A 19,588-nucleotide genomic window follows, 5' to 3' on the forward strand; every position below is an offset into this window, starting at 1 on the left:
CCATTTCCTATGCCTTAAAAATGAATTCAGGATAACCTCTCACTCAAATTTACTTAGGTCCATTGCTACCCAGGAAGCATAGGCCATCAACGACTCGTCTCTATTGCACTCTGTTCTGTCTTCTCAATCTCGTTCCATCCTATGCCTGATCTTTTGGTGTCTGCTTCAAGCTCCAGCCTCCAGGTGTTTCTCTGGTGCCTTCTTTTCTGTCTCCCTTGTGGGTTTCAGGAGAGCTTGACTGGTGATGTAAGAGGGCTTTCAGAGGGTGTGGCCAATCCCTCCCCATCTTCTCCTTCTGATCTCCTCCACAGAAATCAAACATCAAAGCACATTCAAGTTTTGTTTAACAATTTTATTAATACACATTCAAACATAACTTGTGCAAATAACATTCTCCACCAACCATCATGAAAACAAGTCACTGTCACTTTATGTCTCAGCTCAATCAACATGGTTGGAGTTTTAATGAGGCATTTTGTTTTCCCAACTGTTACAAAAAAAATATGATGCACAGCATCTGTTCTGAACATTACAAAACAATGTGTAAGTTACAAAAAGCAGTATAGAAGTAATTTACAGATCTTTATAGATCTTCAAAATGAAAGTCTTATTCTTAACTCCGCGAGACAGTGGCATTGCTGTACCGGTGTGTATCCATTCCTTTGTGCCATCTTTGTCTGTGTCTGAAATGGCACCCGAATCCCTATATAGTGCACTACTTTTGTACAGCTCTGGCCAACAGTAGTGCACAATATAGGTAGCAGGATGCCATTTCAGATGCAGACCAGGTCCACTAAAACCAAATCTGAAATAAGAGACAGGCTGTAGCCTGCACACAAGACACACCCTGCTGCTCACACAACACCTGTTAATAAAATCTTGTCAATCAACAACTTTCTCCAACACAATCACAAGACTAGAAACATACATACTGTACGTTACATTCTGTACTTTAACAATGTAATAATACAACCAAACTTCACCAGCAATGCAAACAACATACACAACCACATATTGCATTGTATCTCCTTATTCAACATGTAATGTGGGATTGTATCTTCTGGCTTTAATGTAGACATGTTTCATCAAAGTCAAGTAATGAGTTCTCAGAGATATTTGATATTACAGAAGATAGTTGTCCCGTGCCCAACTATTTCCACACCTCGACTTGTGTTGGATGATGCACTGTCCCATGTTCTTCAAGGCAGAAATGATTAATGTCTACTGAAATATATTCACTATCTCCATTCTATATGATTTTTAGTTCTGGTAGATTGCTATACATAAATACATACATACATACTGGGTTCATGTAGTTTGATGATGGTTGCATCCTGATAACTTGGGTTAGAATGATCCACTATCCATTGCCATTTATACCTCTCCCTGCTGTGAGTAATATAGGCATTCTTTAGACTTTTTAACATTCAGCCTGGTTGAAAAAGAACCACTTCCTTCTCTCACCTATCTGGTGAGCAACACAGGCACCAAAGGCAACTGCTCTGAGGTCCACCCAGCTCTTTCTGCAGGCTTAGGCTGCACCTTGAGATCTGCAAAGAAACCTTACTCTTCTGACTTCTGTTCTTTTCTTGTTCTCCATCCTTCTTTCTGCTCTCTCCATTCCATCTTTTGCAATCTCTCTCACATAATCCAGATACATCTGCTGTTCTCTACAGACCAGGGGTCAAGGGTCAGGGAGGTCAGATGTGTCCACTGTGACCTTAATGAAGATGGTATCATCCTTGATGTAAGTACCGTTCTCCAGCACAGTCTGGGCCACGAACAGCGGGCAGCCCGAGGCTATGTTCATCTCTGCCGTGGGTCGTCTGAAGCTGCTGCTGTTGGGGTCTGGTTTGAAGGCATCCCCTAGGTGCTTCCTGGCTGGGCCCTGGTCCATCAGCATCAGAGTCACCTTCTGCTTAAAGGGCCAGAGCAGCAGGGCATCGTACTCGCCACGCATCACCACAAAGAACAGAGACAGGTGGGTTCCTTTCCCCATGCCGTCTCCGTTCAGGTAGACCCGGGCACACATCTTGTAGCCAAAGTAGCCAGTGTAGAAAGGCTGGCTGTAGAGAGACAGGGTCTTTGACGCCACGGCTTCTTGTTTCCGCCGCTTGTAGTCACGGATCTTCCAGATGAGCGTCCCATTGAAGGAGGCCGTCTCTAGGACCTGGAAGCGCAGGTCCATGTCGGCCAAGCGGATCTCGTGGACACTCAGCATGTCGTCCTGACGGGAGAGCTGTGTCTCTAAAGAACCTGCAGAGAAACAATAGCAAGCCAATGGAATAAGAGTCCTGTATGTTTGTACCACTCTGGACTTCTCACTACCTACATTTTCCCAGACTTGTCAGGCCATAAAAAAGTACTGGTTTATATATACACTGCTCAAAAAAATAAAGGGAACACTTAAACAACACAATGTAACTCCAAGTCAATCACACTTCTGTGAAATCAAACTGTCCACTTAGGAAGCAACACTGATTGACAATACATTTCACATGCTGTTGTGCAAATGGAATAGACAAAAGGTGGAAATTATAGGCAATTAGCAAGACACCCCCAATAAAGGAGTGGTTCTGCAGGTGGTGACCACAGACCACTTCTCAGTTCCTATGCTTCCTGGATGATGTTTTGGTCACTTTTGAATGCTGGCGGTGCTTTCACTCTAGTGGTAGCATGAGACGGAGTCTACAACCCACACAAGTGGCTCAGGTAGTGCAGCTCATCCAGGATGGCACATCAATGCGAGCTGTGGCAAGAAGGTTTGCTGTGTCTGTCAGCGTAGTGTCCAGAGCATGGAGGCGCTACCAGGAGACAGGCCAGTACATCAGGAGACGTGGAGGAGGCCGTAGGAGGGCAATAACCCAGCAGCAGGACCGCTACCTCCGCCTTTGTGCAAGGAGGAGCACTGCCAGAGCCCTGCAAAATGACCTCCAGCAGGCCACAAATGTGCATGTGTCAGCATATGGTCTCACAAGGGGTCTGAGGATCTCATCTCGGTACCTAATGGCAGTCAGGCTACCTCTGGCGAGCACATGGAGGGCTGTGCGGCCCCACAAAGAAATGCCACCCCACACCATGACTGACCCACCTTTTGTCTATTCCATTTGCACAACAGCATGTGAAATTTATTGTCAATCAGTGTTGCTTCCTAAGTGGACAGTTTGATTTCATAGAAGTGTGATTGACTTGGAGTTACATTGTGTTGTTTAAGTGTTCCCTTTATTTTTTTGAGCAGTGTATATATACACTGCTCAAAAAAATAAAGGGAACACTAAAATAACACATCCTAGATCTGAATGAATGAACTATTCTTATTAAATACTTTTTTCTTTACATAGTTGAATGTGCTGACAACAAAATCACACAAAAATTATCAATGGAAATCAAATTTATCAACCCATGGAGGTCTGGATTTGGAGTCACACTCAAAATTAAAGTGGAAAACCACACTACAGGCTGATCCAACTTTGATGTAATGTCCTTAAAACAAGTCAAAATGAGGCTCAGTAGTGTGTGTGGCCTCCACGTGCCTGTATGACCTCCCTACAACGCCTGGGCATGCTCCTGATGAGGTGGCGGATGGTCTCGTGAGAGATCTCCTCCCAGACCTGGACTAAAGCATCCGCCAACTCCTGGACAGTCTGTAGTGCAACGTGGCGTTGGTGGATGGAGCGAGACATGATGTCCCAGATGTGCTCAATTGGATTCAGGTCTGGGGAACGGGCGGGCCAGTCCATAGCATCAATGCCTTCCTCTTGCAGGAACTGCTGACACACTCCAGCCACATGAGGTCTAGCATTGTCTTGCATTAGGAGGAACCCAGGGCCAACCGCACCAGCATATGGTCTCACAAGGGGTCTGAGGATCTCATCTCGGTACCTAATGGCAGTCAGGCTACCTCTGGCGAGCCCATGGAGGGCTGTGCGGCCCCCCAAAGAAATGCCACCCCACACCATGACTGACCCACCGCCAAACCGGTCATGCTGGAGGATGTTGCAGGCAGCAGAACGTTCTCCACGGCGTCTCCAGACTGTCACGTCTGTCACATGTGCTCAGTGTGAACCTGCTTTCATCTGTGAAGAGCACAGGGCGCCAGTGGCGAATTTGCCAATCTTGGTGTTCTCTGGCAAATGCCAAACGTCCTGCACGGTGTTGGGCTGTAAGCACAACCCCCACCTGTGGACGTTGGGCCCTCATACCACCCTCATGGAGTCTGTTTCTGACCGTTTGAGCAGACACATGCACATTTGTGGCCTGCTGGAGGTCATTTTGCAGGGCTCTGGCAGTGCTCCTCCTTGCACAAAGGCGGAGGTAGCGGTCCTGCTGCTGGGTTGTTGCCCTCCTACGGCCTCCTCCACGTCTCCTGATGTACTGGCCTGTCTCCTGGTAGCGCCTCCATGCTCTGGACACTACGCTGACAGACACAGCAAACCTTCTTGCCACAGCTCGCATTGATGTGCCATCCTGGATGAGCTGCACTACCTGAGCCACTTGTGTGGGTTGTAGACTCCGTCTCATGCTACCTATAGAGTGAAAGCACCGCCAGCATTCAAAAGTGACCAAAACATCAGCCTGGAAGCATAGGAACTGAGAAGTGGTCTGTGGTCACCACCTGCAGAACCACTCCTTTATTGGGGGTGTCTTGCTAATTGCCTATAATTCACACCTGTTGTCTATTCCATTTGCACAACAGCATGTGAAATTTATTGTCAATCAGTGTTGCTTCCTAAGTGGACAGTTTGATTTCACAGAAGTGTGATTGACTTGGAGTTACATTGTGTTGTTTAAGTGTTCCTTTTATTTTTTTGAGCAGTGTATATATATATACAGTGGGGCAAAAAGGTATTTAGTCAGCCACCAATTGTGCAAGTTCTCCCACTTAAAAAGATGAGAGAGGCCTGTAATTTTCATCATAGGTACACTTCAACTATGACAGACAAAATGAGAAAAAGAAATCCAGAAAGTCACATTGTAGGATTTTTTATGAATTTATTTGCAAATTATGGTGGAAAATAAGTATTTGGTCAATAACAAAAGTTTATCTCAATACTTTGTTATATACCCTTTGTTGGCAATGACAGAGGTCAAACGTTTTCTGTAAGTCTTCACAAGGTTTTCACACACTGTTGCTGGTATTTTGGCCCATTCCTCCATGCATATCTCCTCTAGAGCAGTGATGTTTTGGGGCTGTTGCTGGGCAACACGGACTTTCAACTCCCTCCAAAGATTTTCTATGGGGTTGAGATCTGGAGACTGGCTAGGCCACTCCAGGTCCTTGAAATGCTTCTTACGAAGCCACTCCTTCGTTGCCCGGGCGGTGTGTTTGGGATCATTGTCATGCTGAAAGACCCAGCCACGTTTCATCTTCAATGCCCTTGCTGATGGAAGGAGGTTTTCACTCAAAATCTCACGATACATGGCCCCATTCATTCTTTCCTTTACACGGATCAGTCGTCCTGGTCCCTTTGCAGAAAAACAGCCCCAAAGCATGATGTTTCCACCCCCATGCTTCACAGTAGGTATGGTGTTCTTTGGATGCAACTCAGCATTCTTTGTCCTCCAAACACGACGAGTTGAGTTTTTACCAAAAAGTTATATTTTGGTTTCATCTGACCATATGACATTCTCCCAATCTTCTTCTGGATCATCCAAATGCTCTCAAGCAAACTTCAGACGGGCCTGGACATGTACTGGCTTAAGCAGGGGGACACGTCTGGCACTACAGGATTTGAGTCCCTGGCGGCGTAGTGTGTTACTGATGGTAGGCTTTGTTACTTTGGTCCCAGCTCTCTGCAGGTCATTCACTAGGTCCCCCCGTGTGGTTCTGGGATTTTTGCTCACCATTCTTGTGATCATTTTGACCCCACGGGGTGAGATCTTGCGTGGAGCCCCAGATCGAGGGAGATTATCAGTGGTCTTGTATGTCTTCCATTTCCTAATAATTGCTCCCACAGTTGATTTCTTCAAACCAAGCTGCTTACCTATTGCAGATTCAGTCTTCCCAGCCTGGTGCAGGTCTACAATTTTGTTTCTGGTGTCCTTTGACAGCTCTTTGGTCTTGGCCATAGTGGAGTTTGGCGTGTGACTGTTTGAGGTTGTGGACAGGTGTCTTTTATACTGATAACAAGTTCAAACAGGTGCCATTAATACAGGTAACGAGTGGAGGACAGAGGAGCCTCTTAAAGAAGAAGTTACAGGTCTGTGAGAGCCAGAAATCTTGCTTGTTTGTAGGTGACCAAATACTTATTTTCCACCATAATTTGCAAATAAATTCATTAAAAATCCTACAATGTGATTTTCTGGATTTTTTTTTTCTCATTTTGTCTGTCATAGTTGAAGTGTACCTATGATGAAAATTACAGGCCTCTCTCATCTTTTTAAGTGGGAGAACTTGCACAATTGGTGGCTGACTAAATACCTTTTTGCCCCACTGTATACATATGTTTTTTAACCCCTTTTTCTCCCTAATTGGAATCGTGGAATCCAATTGGTAGTTACAGTCTTGTCTCATCGCTGCAACTCGTGTACGGTCTCGGGAGAGGCAAAGGTCGAGAGCCGTGCGTAATCCGAAACACGACCCAACCAAGCCGCACTGCTTCTTGACATAATGCCCACTTAACCCGGAAGCCAGCCGCACCAATGTGTCGGAGGAAACACCTTACACCTGGCGACTGTGTCAGCGTGCACTGCGCCCGGCCCACCACAGGAGTCGCTAATGCGCGATGGGACAAGGACATCCCTGCCGGTCAAACCCTCCCCTAACCCGGACAACGCTGAGCCAATTGTGCGCCGCCCCATGAGTCTCCCGGTCGCAGCCGGCTACGACAGAGCCTGGACTCGAACCCAGAATCTCTAGTGGCACAGCTAGCACTGCGATGCTCGGGAGGCCCCAAAGCACTGTTTTTTTTCAATCACTGCTTTGCTCATAATGTAGCTTCCGACTTTGAACATATCAAATCGGTCCAATATCACACTGCACTCATTCTGAGCAACTCCTAAAAGAGTTACACAGGTTTTAGCGACAGTGAAGTAGCAAAGAATAACAGAATTCCCAAGACAAGTGTTGAGAGAGACAGAGACACAGAGGGAGAGACTAGAGAGGGAAACAGAGAGAGCTAGACAAAGGAAGACAGAGAGAGTGAGACAGAAAGAGAGTGAGAGAGCATTCAGGGTAACTCACCTAGTGTGTGTGTGGCTGGGATGGCCCCGCCCCTTCCTCCCTCTAGCGATGCAACCCTGGAACGAATGCTCTCCACGGTGCCTCGTAGTGTTTCCACCTCCTCTCGGATGGTCCTCAGAGACCTCAGCTCCAGCTCCATCTCCAAAAGCTTCTCAGAGTGGGAACTCATCAAGTTCTACATGGTGAAAATGTCCACAAACACACACATACAGTTACACACACTTCATGTAGCCTAGGCGGTAGGTAGCCTAGCGGTTAAGAGCATTGGGCCAGTAAGCTGAAAGAGCGTTGGGCCGACTAGCTGAAAAATCTGTCGATGTGCCCTTGAGCAAGGCACATAACCCTAATTGCTCCTGTAAGTCGCTCTGGATAAGAGCGTCTGCTAAATGACTTCTAATGTAAGTTCCATACATGACAGGACTTTACCTCCAACTGAGAAATCAGTAAATGGGACTGTGGAACAAGACAAGTATTATTATGTATGTCAAAGACTAGTATTACAGAGGTTTTATAATGACAGTGTACAAAACATAAGAAACACATGTTCTTTCCATGACAGACTGACCAGGTGAACACTTTGATCCCTTATTGATGTCACTTGTTAAGTCCACTTCAATCAGTGTAGATGAAGGGGTCGGAAACAGGTTAAAGAAGGACTCACCTGGTCACAGTTAAGACATGGATTGTGCATGTGTGCCATTCAGAGGGTGAATGGAGAGAACAAAAGATTGAAGTGACTTTGAACGGGGTATGGTGGTAAGTGCCAGACGCACCGGTTTGACTATATCGAGAACAGCAACGCTGCTGAGTTTTTCACATTCAACAGTTTCCAGCGTGTATCAAGAATGGTCAACCACCCAAAGGACATCCAGCCAACTTGACAACTGTGGGAAGCATTGGAGTCAACATGGGTCAGCATCCCTGTAGAACGCTTTTGACACCTTGTAGAGTCCATGCCCTGACAAATTGAGGCTGTTCTGAGGGCAAAGGGGGGTGCAACTCACATGTTTTGTACACTCAGTGTACTTCGACCTTTTCATTTACCTGCATGGTAGTGAGCTTCTGCTCCAGCTGTCTGTTATTCTCCCTCATCTCCTCGTACTGAGACTCTGTTTCAGACAGACGGCTGCTTAGGCCTGGCAAAACCTTGTACCGCTCCAGAAGCTCTCCTTTAACATCCTCCATCTAGATGGGTGGGAAACATTCTGTCTTATTACTGCTTTCATTACCCTGAACTACGTAACCATTCAGCCCTGTGATTAGTTGATTGTTAACAAGTTAGTTGTGGTTGAATATTCAGTTTAATTTCTCCCAATATATTATTTTTGGGTACTTGTCAAAATACATTTTGTTAGAATGTATGTGTTATTTGTAACATGTAAGAGCATATACTCAAATTTGTGATTAGATCATGAGTCAAAACAAGTATGACAGGTAATGCGGATACAAGGCAACATATTTATACACTGTATGCCTTGCATATGGATTGAAATAGAAGTTGGTCATGAGGCTGGTGAATTTTCATTATGTTGACTTTATACATTTTTCCTTCATTGTTCTAAAGAACAAAGTAGAGTTGATTACCTTGGCCTCCAGCGTAGTGTTCCTGGTTGCCATCAGACGCAGATGTTCAGAAGCAAAGCTAGATTCATGATCCCTCATGTCTTGATTGAGACCCTACAGAGGAATATCAGGGAAAATATCATATCAGTAACATATCAGCTTAAAACTACTGTATGTTCTCTTAAATGAGTTGTAGTTCAGTGGGACAATAGCCAGACAACAGAGTAGAAGAGACATCATGAGGAGTTCATAGTGGCCATGATATTACAACTTATATTAAGCATATTATTATTAATACCACTTTTAACAATCATAGTAACATGAAGACTGACCTTGAAATTGCATCCAAAGCGGATAAAGGAGCAGGTGACATGAGCCTTGGGGCACTCATGTTGATGACTTGTCAGCTGAGAGTAGAAACACATTTAGGTTCAATCATTTCCTTCTATACAAAGCATTTGCATTACAATGTGGTCTCATTGAAATGGGTAACAGTATCACAACAACTAAAACTATGTTAATCCATCTGATGATAAGAGAAAAGATGTCCATACTGCCTTGCATGAATACATTTTATCCTACAAACATTAAAATACACTCCTTACCTCGCTCCGTAAGATGGAGGGAAAAGTACAATGATTGGGGCAGGCCACCGGAAATGAAGGACAAACGGTTTCTTTGTGTTTCTGAAAAATTTAAATAAGAATAAGAAATAAAAGTAACAAATAATTAAAGAGCAGCAGTAAAATAACAATAGCGAGACTATATACAGGGGGAACCGGTATAGAGTCCATGTGCAGGGGCACCGGTTAGTCGAGGTAATATGTACATGTAGTTAAAATTATTAAAGTGACTATGCATAGATGATAAACAGAGAGTAGCAGCAGTGTAAAGGGGGGTGGGGGGGCAATGCAAATAGTCTGGGTAGCCATTTGATAAGATGTTCAGGAGTCTCATGGCTTGGGAGTAAAAGCTGTTTAGAAGCCTCTTGGACCGAGACTTGGTGCTCCGGTACCGCTTGCCATGCGGTAGCAGATATTCAGTGTTGTTGTAGTCACTGCTTAAAAGGCAATTCCACAACTTTTTAACCTAATTTCTTTATCTCCAGCACAATACCAGTGTCTACATACAGTGGGGCAAAAAAGTATTTAGTCAGCCACCAATTGTGCAAGTTCTGAGAGAGGCCTGTAATTTTCATCATAGGTACACTTCAACTAGGACAGACAAAATGAGAAAAGAAAATCCAGAAAATCACATTGTAGGATTTTTAATTAATTTATTTGCAAATTATGGTGGAAAATAAGTATTTGGTCACCTACAAACAAGCAAGATTTCTGGCTCTCACAGACCTGTAACTTCTTCTTTAAGAGGCTCCTCTGTCCTCCACTCGTTACCTGTATTAATGACACCTGTTTGAACTTGTTATCAGTATAAAAGACACCTGTCCACAACCTCAAACAGTCACACGCCAAACTCCACTATGGCCAAGACCAAAGAGCTGTCAAAATTGTAGACCTGCACCAGGCTGGGAAGACTGAATCTGCAATAGGTAAGCAGCTTGGCTTGAAGAAATCAACTGTGGGAGCAATTATTAGGAAATGGAAGACATACAAGACCACTGATAATCTCCCTCGATCTGGGGCTCCAAGCAAGATCTCACCCCGTGGGGTCAAAATGATCACAAGAACGGTGAGCAAAAATCCCAGAACCACACGGGGGGACCTAGTGAATGACCTGCAGAGAGCTGGGACCAAAGTAACAAAGCCTACCATCAGTAACACACTACGCCGCCAGGGACTCAAATCCTGCAGTGCCAGACGTGTCCCCCTGCTTAAGCCAGTACATGTCCAGGCCCGTCTGAAGTTTGCTAGAGAGCATTTGGATGATCCAGAAGAAGATTGGGAGAATGTCATATGGTCAGATGAAACCAAAATAGAACTTTTTGGTAAAAACTCAACTTGTCGTGTTTGGAGGACAAAGAATGCTGAGTTGCATCCAAAGAACACCATACCTACTGTGAAGCATGGGGGTGGAAACATCATGCTTTGGGGCTGTTTTTCTGCAAAGGGACCAGGACGACTGATCCGTGTAAAGGAAAGAATGAATGGGGCCATGTATCGTGAGATTTTGAGTGAAAACCTCCTATCAGCAAGGGCATTGAAGATGAAACGTGGCTGGGTCTTTCAGCATGACAATGATCCCAAACACACCGCCCGGGCAACGAAGGAGTGGCTTCGTAAGAAGCATTTCAAGGTCCTGGAGTGGCCTAGCCAGTCTCCAGATCTCAACCCCATAGAAAATCTTTGGAGGGAGTTGAAAGTCCGTGTTGCCCAGCAACAGCCCCAAAACATCACTGCTCTAGAGGAGATCTGCATGGAGGAATGGGCCAAAATACCAGCAACAGTGTGTGAAAACCTTGTGAAGACTTACAGAAAACGTTTGACTTCTGTCATTGCCAACAAAGGGTATATAACAAAGTATTGAGATAAACTTTTGTTATTGACCAAATACTTATTTTCCACCATAATTTGCAAATAAATTCATTAAAAATCCTACAATGTGATTTTCTGGATTTCTTTTTCTCATTTTGTCTGTCATAGTTGAAGTGTACCTATGATGAAAATTACAGGCATCTCTCATCTTTTTAAGTGGGAGAACTTGCACAATTGGTGGCTGACTAAATACCTTTTTGCCCCACTGTATATAAACTAAACAAAGTTAGACCCGATGACATCAAAAGTTTAAACATTTTAAAAACAGTAATTTTCAAATGTCCTGGCTGGAAGAAGGTTCAGTGAATGGGGAGGTGCAGCGTGAGGTAATACAGTAGGGGGAGTGCAAGTGCTTCTCAAATGTAATGTTAAATGCGTTCTCCACACTCTCATCTTCACAAGAACGTACTCAAGAGAACGTCGTGGGAGAATGCACTCGGAGCTTGGGAGTGTGGAGCACGGTAGTATGCATATTGAGAAACATCCTATGAGATTCGCGGGGACACACCGGTATGGTGCTGGAGAAAATTAATATATGGTTGAAAAGTGTCGAAATTGCCCTTTAAGGTGGACTAAAATATGTGCCAGTACTAATTTTGGGTGCCGGTCACAATATTCTCTAAGAGGTACAGGTTCGGTGAGCACTGGCCCAACTCAAGTAGTTGTTCTAGTTACCTGTAATTCAGTCATGGCCATCTTGTGCATGCAGAATTCACAGGTGGTCTCTCTGTGTTTACATTTCCAACTCAAGTGCTCAGGAATGTCTTTGCGCATCATCTTCTCTTTGCACTTTCCTAAAGGGCATGGCACCTCAAAATACGGACACACATTCAAATGATCCTGGGAAAAAAGGAGGAAAAGGAATCATAAGGATTTGGTGTAAAGAAAATGTAGCCTATTATGAAGTGCTATAAATAAGATTGCATTTGGGTTGTAGTCATTACAGTTTCAACAGGAAACGTTCAACCAATGTGACTGAAATCAACGAGAATTGTAGATAAACACTTTTCTAGAGTTTGAATAATGACTGTGCGTAACAATGGGACTTTTTCCATTTCCCTCAGTCAGTCAGACACTTACCATGACCTGATGTAGACTCATCTGCTCCTTACAGCCATTCTTCTCACTCCTGCAGTACACTCTCAGAGCCATGATCTCTCTATGGCAGCACACATCACGGAAGATCTGACAGAAAACACAACGGCTACTGTGAGGAGACACGTTGTGATTATGTACGAGGCCATTTAGAAAGGGTATAGGGCTGTTTAGCATGGTTATCATAAGGATGATGACAGTGATGCAAATCATTCACATAGTCTTACCTTGTCTTTGAACAGCGGCTCCATATCTGCTGGACATACTGGATTTGGTTTGCTGTAAAGACGACAAGACATTTAGGTACATTACTACGATGATGATTAACGCGGAGTGAGAAATCTATCATTATAAACTGGGTGGTTCGAGCCCTGAATGCTGCTTGGCTGACAGCCGTATACCACGGGTATGACAAAACATTTATTTTTACTGTTCTAATTAAGTTGGTAACCAGTTTATAATAAAGAACAGCCCTTAGCCGTGGTATATTATCCAAATACCACACCCCCTTGGGGTGCTTAATTAACTAATGTCCAATCAAATCCTCCTTTTAGCAACATGGGGCCAATGACATCATTATTTCTCAATCATAATCATCACACGATCACTAAACAATTATGACAACCCCCATTACCAGAAGACAGCTGACATATCAAACACACTGACAAGAAGACGTTCGTCATTTCCCAACTATCATTTCCTTAAAAAAAAACATACCCCTTCACTCTCACACTCATCATGAAACTGAAATCTCTTGTCCTCAGTCCTCACCTTAGCTGCTCGGAGATGCAGGTTTCACAGAAGCGGTGTCCACACTCTGTCTGCCTGGGGTTGCAGAGCACTAGCCTGCAGGCCTCACAGCAGTATTTGGGCTCTGGGGTGGCTATGAAGTGGTCCCAGAAGCCCCCGTGCTGGGGTAAGAAGCCTGCCTCGGGGTCGCTGGGCCAGGGGCGCTGGGCCAGAGAGAGAGCAGCCAGGGAGGGAGAGCGATGCTGGAGGGGGATCTGCAGCTCCCGCACGTCCGCATTCCGCCCTGCTGACATGACCTGGGGAGGACACACACACACACACACACACACACACACACACACACACACACACACACACACACACACACACACACACACACACAACACAGAGAGAAAGACAGGAGGGAGGAGATGTTTAATAAAAATGCACCCGACAGTTACAACATACAGGACAAACACGCATTTCATAAAAAAGGAGTATACAATCGTCTTATGTTACATGGTCTTGGAGTGGGACAATGGTGTTTGAGCTGAGGATGTGTGTGTGTGTGTGTGTTAATGCTGAGCATTCATTGACACATCAACAGCCCTGACTCTCAGGCCAAACCTTGGGAAACCCCTTCATAACAGACATAGTTAACTGGGGCTAATGTTATCTCTGCTCTGACTCGGGGGAGGGGGGGGGGCAGTGCACAAGCAGGAAGGCCCGGATGGGACTGGAATAGAGCATATCCAAAAGTAGATGGAGTAGAGCTGGGAGGATAAAGTGAAAGTTATCAACACCAACCATACCGATCACTTACCGCAGGCATTTTGCTGAGATGGTTTACTACGATAAGTAGCCTATACTAGATAAATGTGAAGTTTGAAATGAAATAAGTTTACTAATATGGGTGACTGTTAAAGGGACTGTTGATGGCTACAATCAAACTATAGTAGAAGTAGTAGCTCAAAAGGATAAAAAACAACTGCGGTTTTGCACATTGTTATAGACGTATCATCCTATGTATTTATCCTTATTGCATCAATTAAGGCAATTTATCGCAATACGGCTTTTGTCCATATGGCCCAGCTCTAATGGAGGACAGGACAGCTTAATCTAGACTGACACAAGCCTTTATTATAGACTTGCCAACACATTCATTTTCCGAGGGCAAGCAACAGGAGGGCAAGCAATCTAGGCTTGAACACCCAACCCAAATTACAGCATACACCATCCTAAAAGACAGCATCATCCACTGAACATCCAACCTCAAACTGATCAAAACATATGTAAGGTTCTACTAAATATTTAGCTGGTCTTCCATCATTGTCCTTTTGCCTTTTGGTAGGCCGTCATTGTCAATAAGAATTTGTTCTTAATTGACTTGCTTAGCTAAATAAAGGCTACATTAAAAAAAAAAACTAAATAAATAAATGTGGAACATTCTTCCAACATGTGGAACATTCTTCCAACAGTGCCTTCAGAAAGTATTCAGACCCCTTTCCCCCATATTTTGTTATGTTACAGCCTTATTCTAAAATGGATTAAATACATTATTTTCCTCATCCATCTACACACAATACCCCATAATGACAAAGCGAAAACAGTTTTTTATTTTTTATTTGTGCAAATGTATTAAAACTAAAAAACAGAAACAACTTATTTATATAAGTATTCAGACCCTTTATTATAAGAATCAAAATTGAGTTCAGGTGCATTCTGTTTCCAATGATCATCCTTGAGATGTTTCTACAACTTAATTGGAGTCCACCTGTGGTAAATTCAATGGAATGGACATGATTTGGAAAGGCACACGCCTGTCTATATAAGGTCCCACAGTTGACAGAGCATGTCAGAGCAAAAACCAAGACATGAGGTCAAAGGAATTGTCCGTAGAGCTCAGAGACAGGATTGTGTCGAGGCACAGATCTGGGGAAGGGTACCAAAACATTTCTGTAGCATTGAAGGTCCCCAAGAACACAGTGGCCTCCATCATTCTTAAATGGAAGAAGTTTGGAACCACCAAGACTCTTCCTAGAGCTGGCCGCCCAGTCAAACTGAGAAATCGGGGGAGAAGGGCCTTGGTCAAAGAGGTGACCAAGAACCCGATGGTCACTCTGATAGAGCTCCAGAGTTTCTCTGTGGAGATGAGAGAACCTTCCAGAAGGACAACCATCTTTGCAGCACTCCACCAATCAGGCCTTTATGGTAGTGGCCAGACAGAAGCCACTCCTCATTAAAAAGGCACATGACAGCCCACTTGGAGTTGCCAAAAGGCATCTAAAGACTCTCAGACCATGACAAACAAGGTTCTCTGGTCTGATGAAACCAAGATTTAACTCTTTGGCCTGAATGCCAAGGGTCATTTCTGGAGGAAACCTGGCACCATCCCTACAGAGAAGCATGGTGGTGGCAGTATCATGCTGAGGGTATGTTTTTCAGCAACAGGTACTGGGAGACTAGTCAGGATCGAGGGAAAGATGAACGGAGCTACGTACGGAGAGATCCTTCATGAAAACCTGCTCCAGAGCGCTCAGAACCTCACACTGGGGCGAAGGTTCATCTTCCAACAGGACAACGACCCTAAGCACACAGCCAAGACAACACAGGAGTGGCTTCGGGACAAGTGTCCGAATGTCCTTGAGTGGCCCAGCCAGAACACGGAATTGAACCCGATCGAACATCTCTAGAAAAACCTGAAACCTGTGCAGCGACGCTCCACATCTAACCTGACAGAGCTTGAGAGGATCTGCAGAGAAGAATGGGGGAAACTCCCCCAATACAGGTGTGCCAAGCTTGTAGCATCATACCCAAGAAGACGAGGCTGTAATCTCTGCCAAAGAAGCCTAAACAAAGTACTGAGTAAATGGTCTGAATACTTAAGTAAATGTGATATTTCCATTTGTATACATTTTCAAACATAAAAAAAAAAAAAAACCTGTCTTTGCTTTGTCATTATGGGGTATTGTGTGTAGATTGATGAGGGGGGAAAACTATTTAATCCATTTTAGAATAAGACTGTAACAACATGTGGAAAAAGTAAATGGGTCTGAACACATTCCGAATGCACTGTATGTGGAACATTCTTCCATCATGCATGTGTATTGTTCTAAGGAAGGTTTCCATGAAGCTAGAGATGAACTCGGACCTAATGACTGAACCTTCAGCTCTACATCCTGTCTCACATGGTTCAACTGGCTCATTCATACAAATGAAACAATTCAGATTCACACTAGTTAGGATATCAAGACTGGCCACTTCTACAGGTCTGCCTTCAACATTTCCTCAACGTTGAAAGTACATCAGCCCATCATCACTGGATGAGCAAGTGGATTAGGCCTAGGCTATTGACTGACCAGTTCCTGTGGTTCTCAGGGGACTTCCTGGGATAGTGAAGGAGCTTTTCCACATGCTGCTTTACCACTGTCTATCATCACTGACTGACTGACTGACTGACTGACTGACTGCACACACACACACACACACACACACACACACACACACACACACACACACACACACACACACACACACACACACACACACACACACACACACACACACACACACACACACACACACACAGGTGTAGGCCTACACAAACCCTAGACCCAGCTGAATCGAAGCTGCCAGCAAAAGTTTGAAATGTAGATTGGCTAGGCTAGATATCTAATTCAAAGCATATAGTACAGTTGAGATCGTCTTGGGTACATTTGGGCCGGGAATGAGATTAATCAGGTCTCTCTTCCTCTACGGGAAATTGGTTTGATGAAACGCAGAGCATTATGTATAAAAGGGTATTTCCCCTGTTAAATACACTCACTGATTTACATGGAGAATGAACAAGATCTTTTGAGAAATAGGCCCAATATTCTCGTCTTTAAACCTGGTCATATGCTTGATGTTGACAGGTCAAATTGTATCTAAGAGTGACTGGATAGAGAAAAGTAGAGGGAAATCTGTTACATGTTATAGCTTCTCAGGTGCGATCATCTTCAAATCAAATCAAATGTTATTAGTCACATGCGCCGAATACAACAGGTGTAGTAGACCTTACAGTGAAATGCTTACTTACAGGCCCTTAACCAACAATGCAGTTGAAAAAATATGGATAATTAAAGAGCAGCAGTAAAATAACAATAGCGAGACTATATACATGGGGAACCGGTACAGAGTCAATGTGTGGGGGCACAGATTAGTCGAGGTAATATGTACATGTAGGTAGAGTATTTAAAGTGACTATGCATAGATGATAACAATAGAGAGTAGCAGCGGTGTAAAAGGGGGGGCAATGCAAATAGTCTGGGTAGCCATTTGATTAGGTGTTCAGGAGTCTTATGGCTTGGGGGTAGAAGCTGTTTAGAAGCCTTATATGGCCATGCAATGCACCAGCTATCTATTCTACACAGACATTATTGGTACAGAGGTCAGTTTCTCCACTCCAATCATACAGATGTAACCAAGTCTTGAATGCTGCTAGAGTATCATGACATCACACAAAAAAATGTAACATGTAGGGGAATTCTATGACTGACCTGTCATTGTACATGGGCAATTCCACAGTAACGGAATTACGCTGAGACTCACTTTTTTTACTTTAAAATGTATGAAAAACAAAAACGATTGATTTCAATGTTTAACAAACAATACAAGTCTATGCACAATGGCTACTTTGAACAACTTACATAGTAAATAAATCAGTTAGTGGAAAAACTGTGCAGATGCAAAGTTTGGTAACATAATTACTGTAAAATCTCCCTCAGTTTTATTCTGTTACAAAACTTTGTATCTGCACAGTTCTTCCTGTAAATGTGTTTTTGTAAACTACTATTTCCACTGAAAAATTTTCACTGTAATTTGAAGTCAATGTTTTTGGCTTGGTATACATTTTGAAGTGAAAAATTTGAGTCTCAGCAGAATTCCGTTACATGGAATTGCCCACGTGTAATTCTATAGCCTGCCTATAACCTGAAAGCAATAGAACATGTTTCAACTGTGTGAACAGACATCAAAACAGCTGAATCTTCCGAGAAAAGAGAATCATGCTTATCACAGTGATCTTAGATCTGGTCAATCAAAAATGAAACAGATTCTGTTAAAGAATATTTTCAATGTTTCATATGCATACAGGTATACTGTTTGGCATGATTCAAAGGCATTATTGACATATGTTAAGCATATAATTTGAATTAAATAAATGTATTTTGCAACCAATATTCACCCAATAGGCCAATACACTAACTGTGTACCTTGTGTGAGCCTGTTCACCATACTCAAATAATAATTTATGCAAATTACTTTGCATGCACTGACTAGACAACTAATTTGTCATAACTGCAATGAATGTATTACACATGCATTGGCGTAATACTGAATATATTATAATACAATGAGACATGTCAAGGTGATTATATAGAATAATACATTTTTAGAATATGCTATTATTGGAATATTTTCACAATTGTTTAGATGGCTAAGTCTCGCAGGCAATTCAGTACACCGAAATTGATATTTGAAATTACCTCATACCCCAATTCGAAGCCTCCCTAGCTCCCCGCTTTGGTACACCACTGTATGGCTACTCAATATGTTTTTACAAACATAGCTACATGCTATGTTCCCACATTGTAACATGGACAATATTATTGTTAACTTTCCTAGCTAGCAACAATACTTACATGAATCAGATCTGTAACGTTGGCCAATGCAACGTCGTTTTTCAGGAGCTACAATGTTATAAATGGAGTTTCGGTGAATGGCACGTTCATGAACGCGAACACCACAATGTAACCGCTTACAATGAAAACGACCGAACTCCACCGTTTTTAAAATAGGCAGCTAGAGTATTTTTATCGGTAGCTGACATCGTAAAAACAATATTAAAGTAAATCTTTTTTTTAAAATCGAGATGGGAACATAGCAAAATGGAGCCGCCGCTTATTCTTCTGGCTGTTGATGTCTCAGTTGGAAAGCCCCCCTTCGGTATTTCTTCCCCAGGAAATCCCCGTCATGAAGAAAAAAATTGTAGTCAGCCAGTGACAGGCAATGATGTTTTGTATCGGATTTCCACTAGATGGCAGTGTCATCAACATCAAGTGTGAACTGTACTACGGGAATTGCTGTAAGATACAGAAATGTGCAATGGTCTGTACACTCGGTACCCATCACTTACTCTACTTGAATAATTTATTCCTATCCAGTAAAAACATTTATAGTTGTGCTATCTGTTCTGAAACAATACTTCATGATCCTTCTTCAGAAAAGGCATCATCCCTTGAACTGCTCATCACTCAAGGTTTTATATACAGTGTACCAAACATTTGGAACACCTTCCTAACATAGAGTTGACCTAAATATGACAAGCTGTGCTGAAAGACAGAACAAATTAGCCTGAGTTTCAACCTGTTTGTGCCATGTTGTGACTGACAATAAGCAATGGAGTTGGCAAGAGCACAAACAGGTCTGGGACCAGGCTAAAAGCAAATAGCAGGAAAAGACAAATGAGCATCCAGTGAAATCTTTT

General features: G+C 43.3%; 1 protein-coding gene across 1 annotated transcript; it reads right to left on the bottom strand.

Moving 5' to 3' along the window:
• Nucleotides 1-331: 331 nt before the first annotated feature.
• Nucleotides 332-19,029, bottom strand: LOC120023505 (TNF receptor-associated factor 3-like). Its single transcript, XM_038967532.1, has 11 exons — nt 18,744-19,029; nt 13,105-13,379; nt 12,561-12,612; nt 12,319-12,423; nt 11,914-12,078; nt 9,352-9,432; nt 9,079-9,153; nt 8,768-8,860; nt 8,228-8,368; nt 7,184-7,358; nt 332-2,256 (listed from the first exon to the last, which is right to left on the bottom strand). Exons 2-11 carry the CDS (start codon nt 13,374-13,376, stop codon nt 1,685-1,687), a joined length of 1,731 nt encoding a protein of 576 aa, XP_038823460.1. The 5' UTR covers nt 13,377-13,379; nt 18,744-19,029; the 3' UTR covers nt 332-1,684.
• Nucleotides 19,030-19,588: the final 559 nt, after the last annotated feature.

Source organism: Salvelinus namaycush, chromosome 28 (assembly GCF_016432855.1).
Source record: "Salvelinus namaycush isolate Seneca chromosome 28, SaNama_1.0, whole genome shotgun sequence".
NCBI lineage: Eukaryota > Metazoa > Chordata > Actinopteri > Salmoniformes > Salmonidae > Salvelinus > Salvelinus namaycush.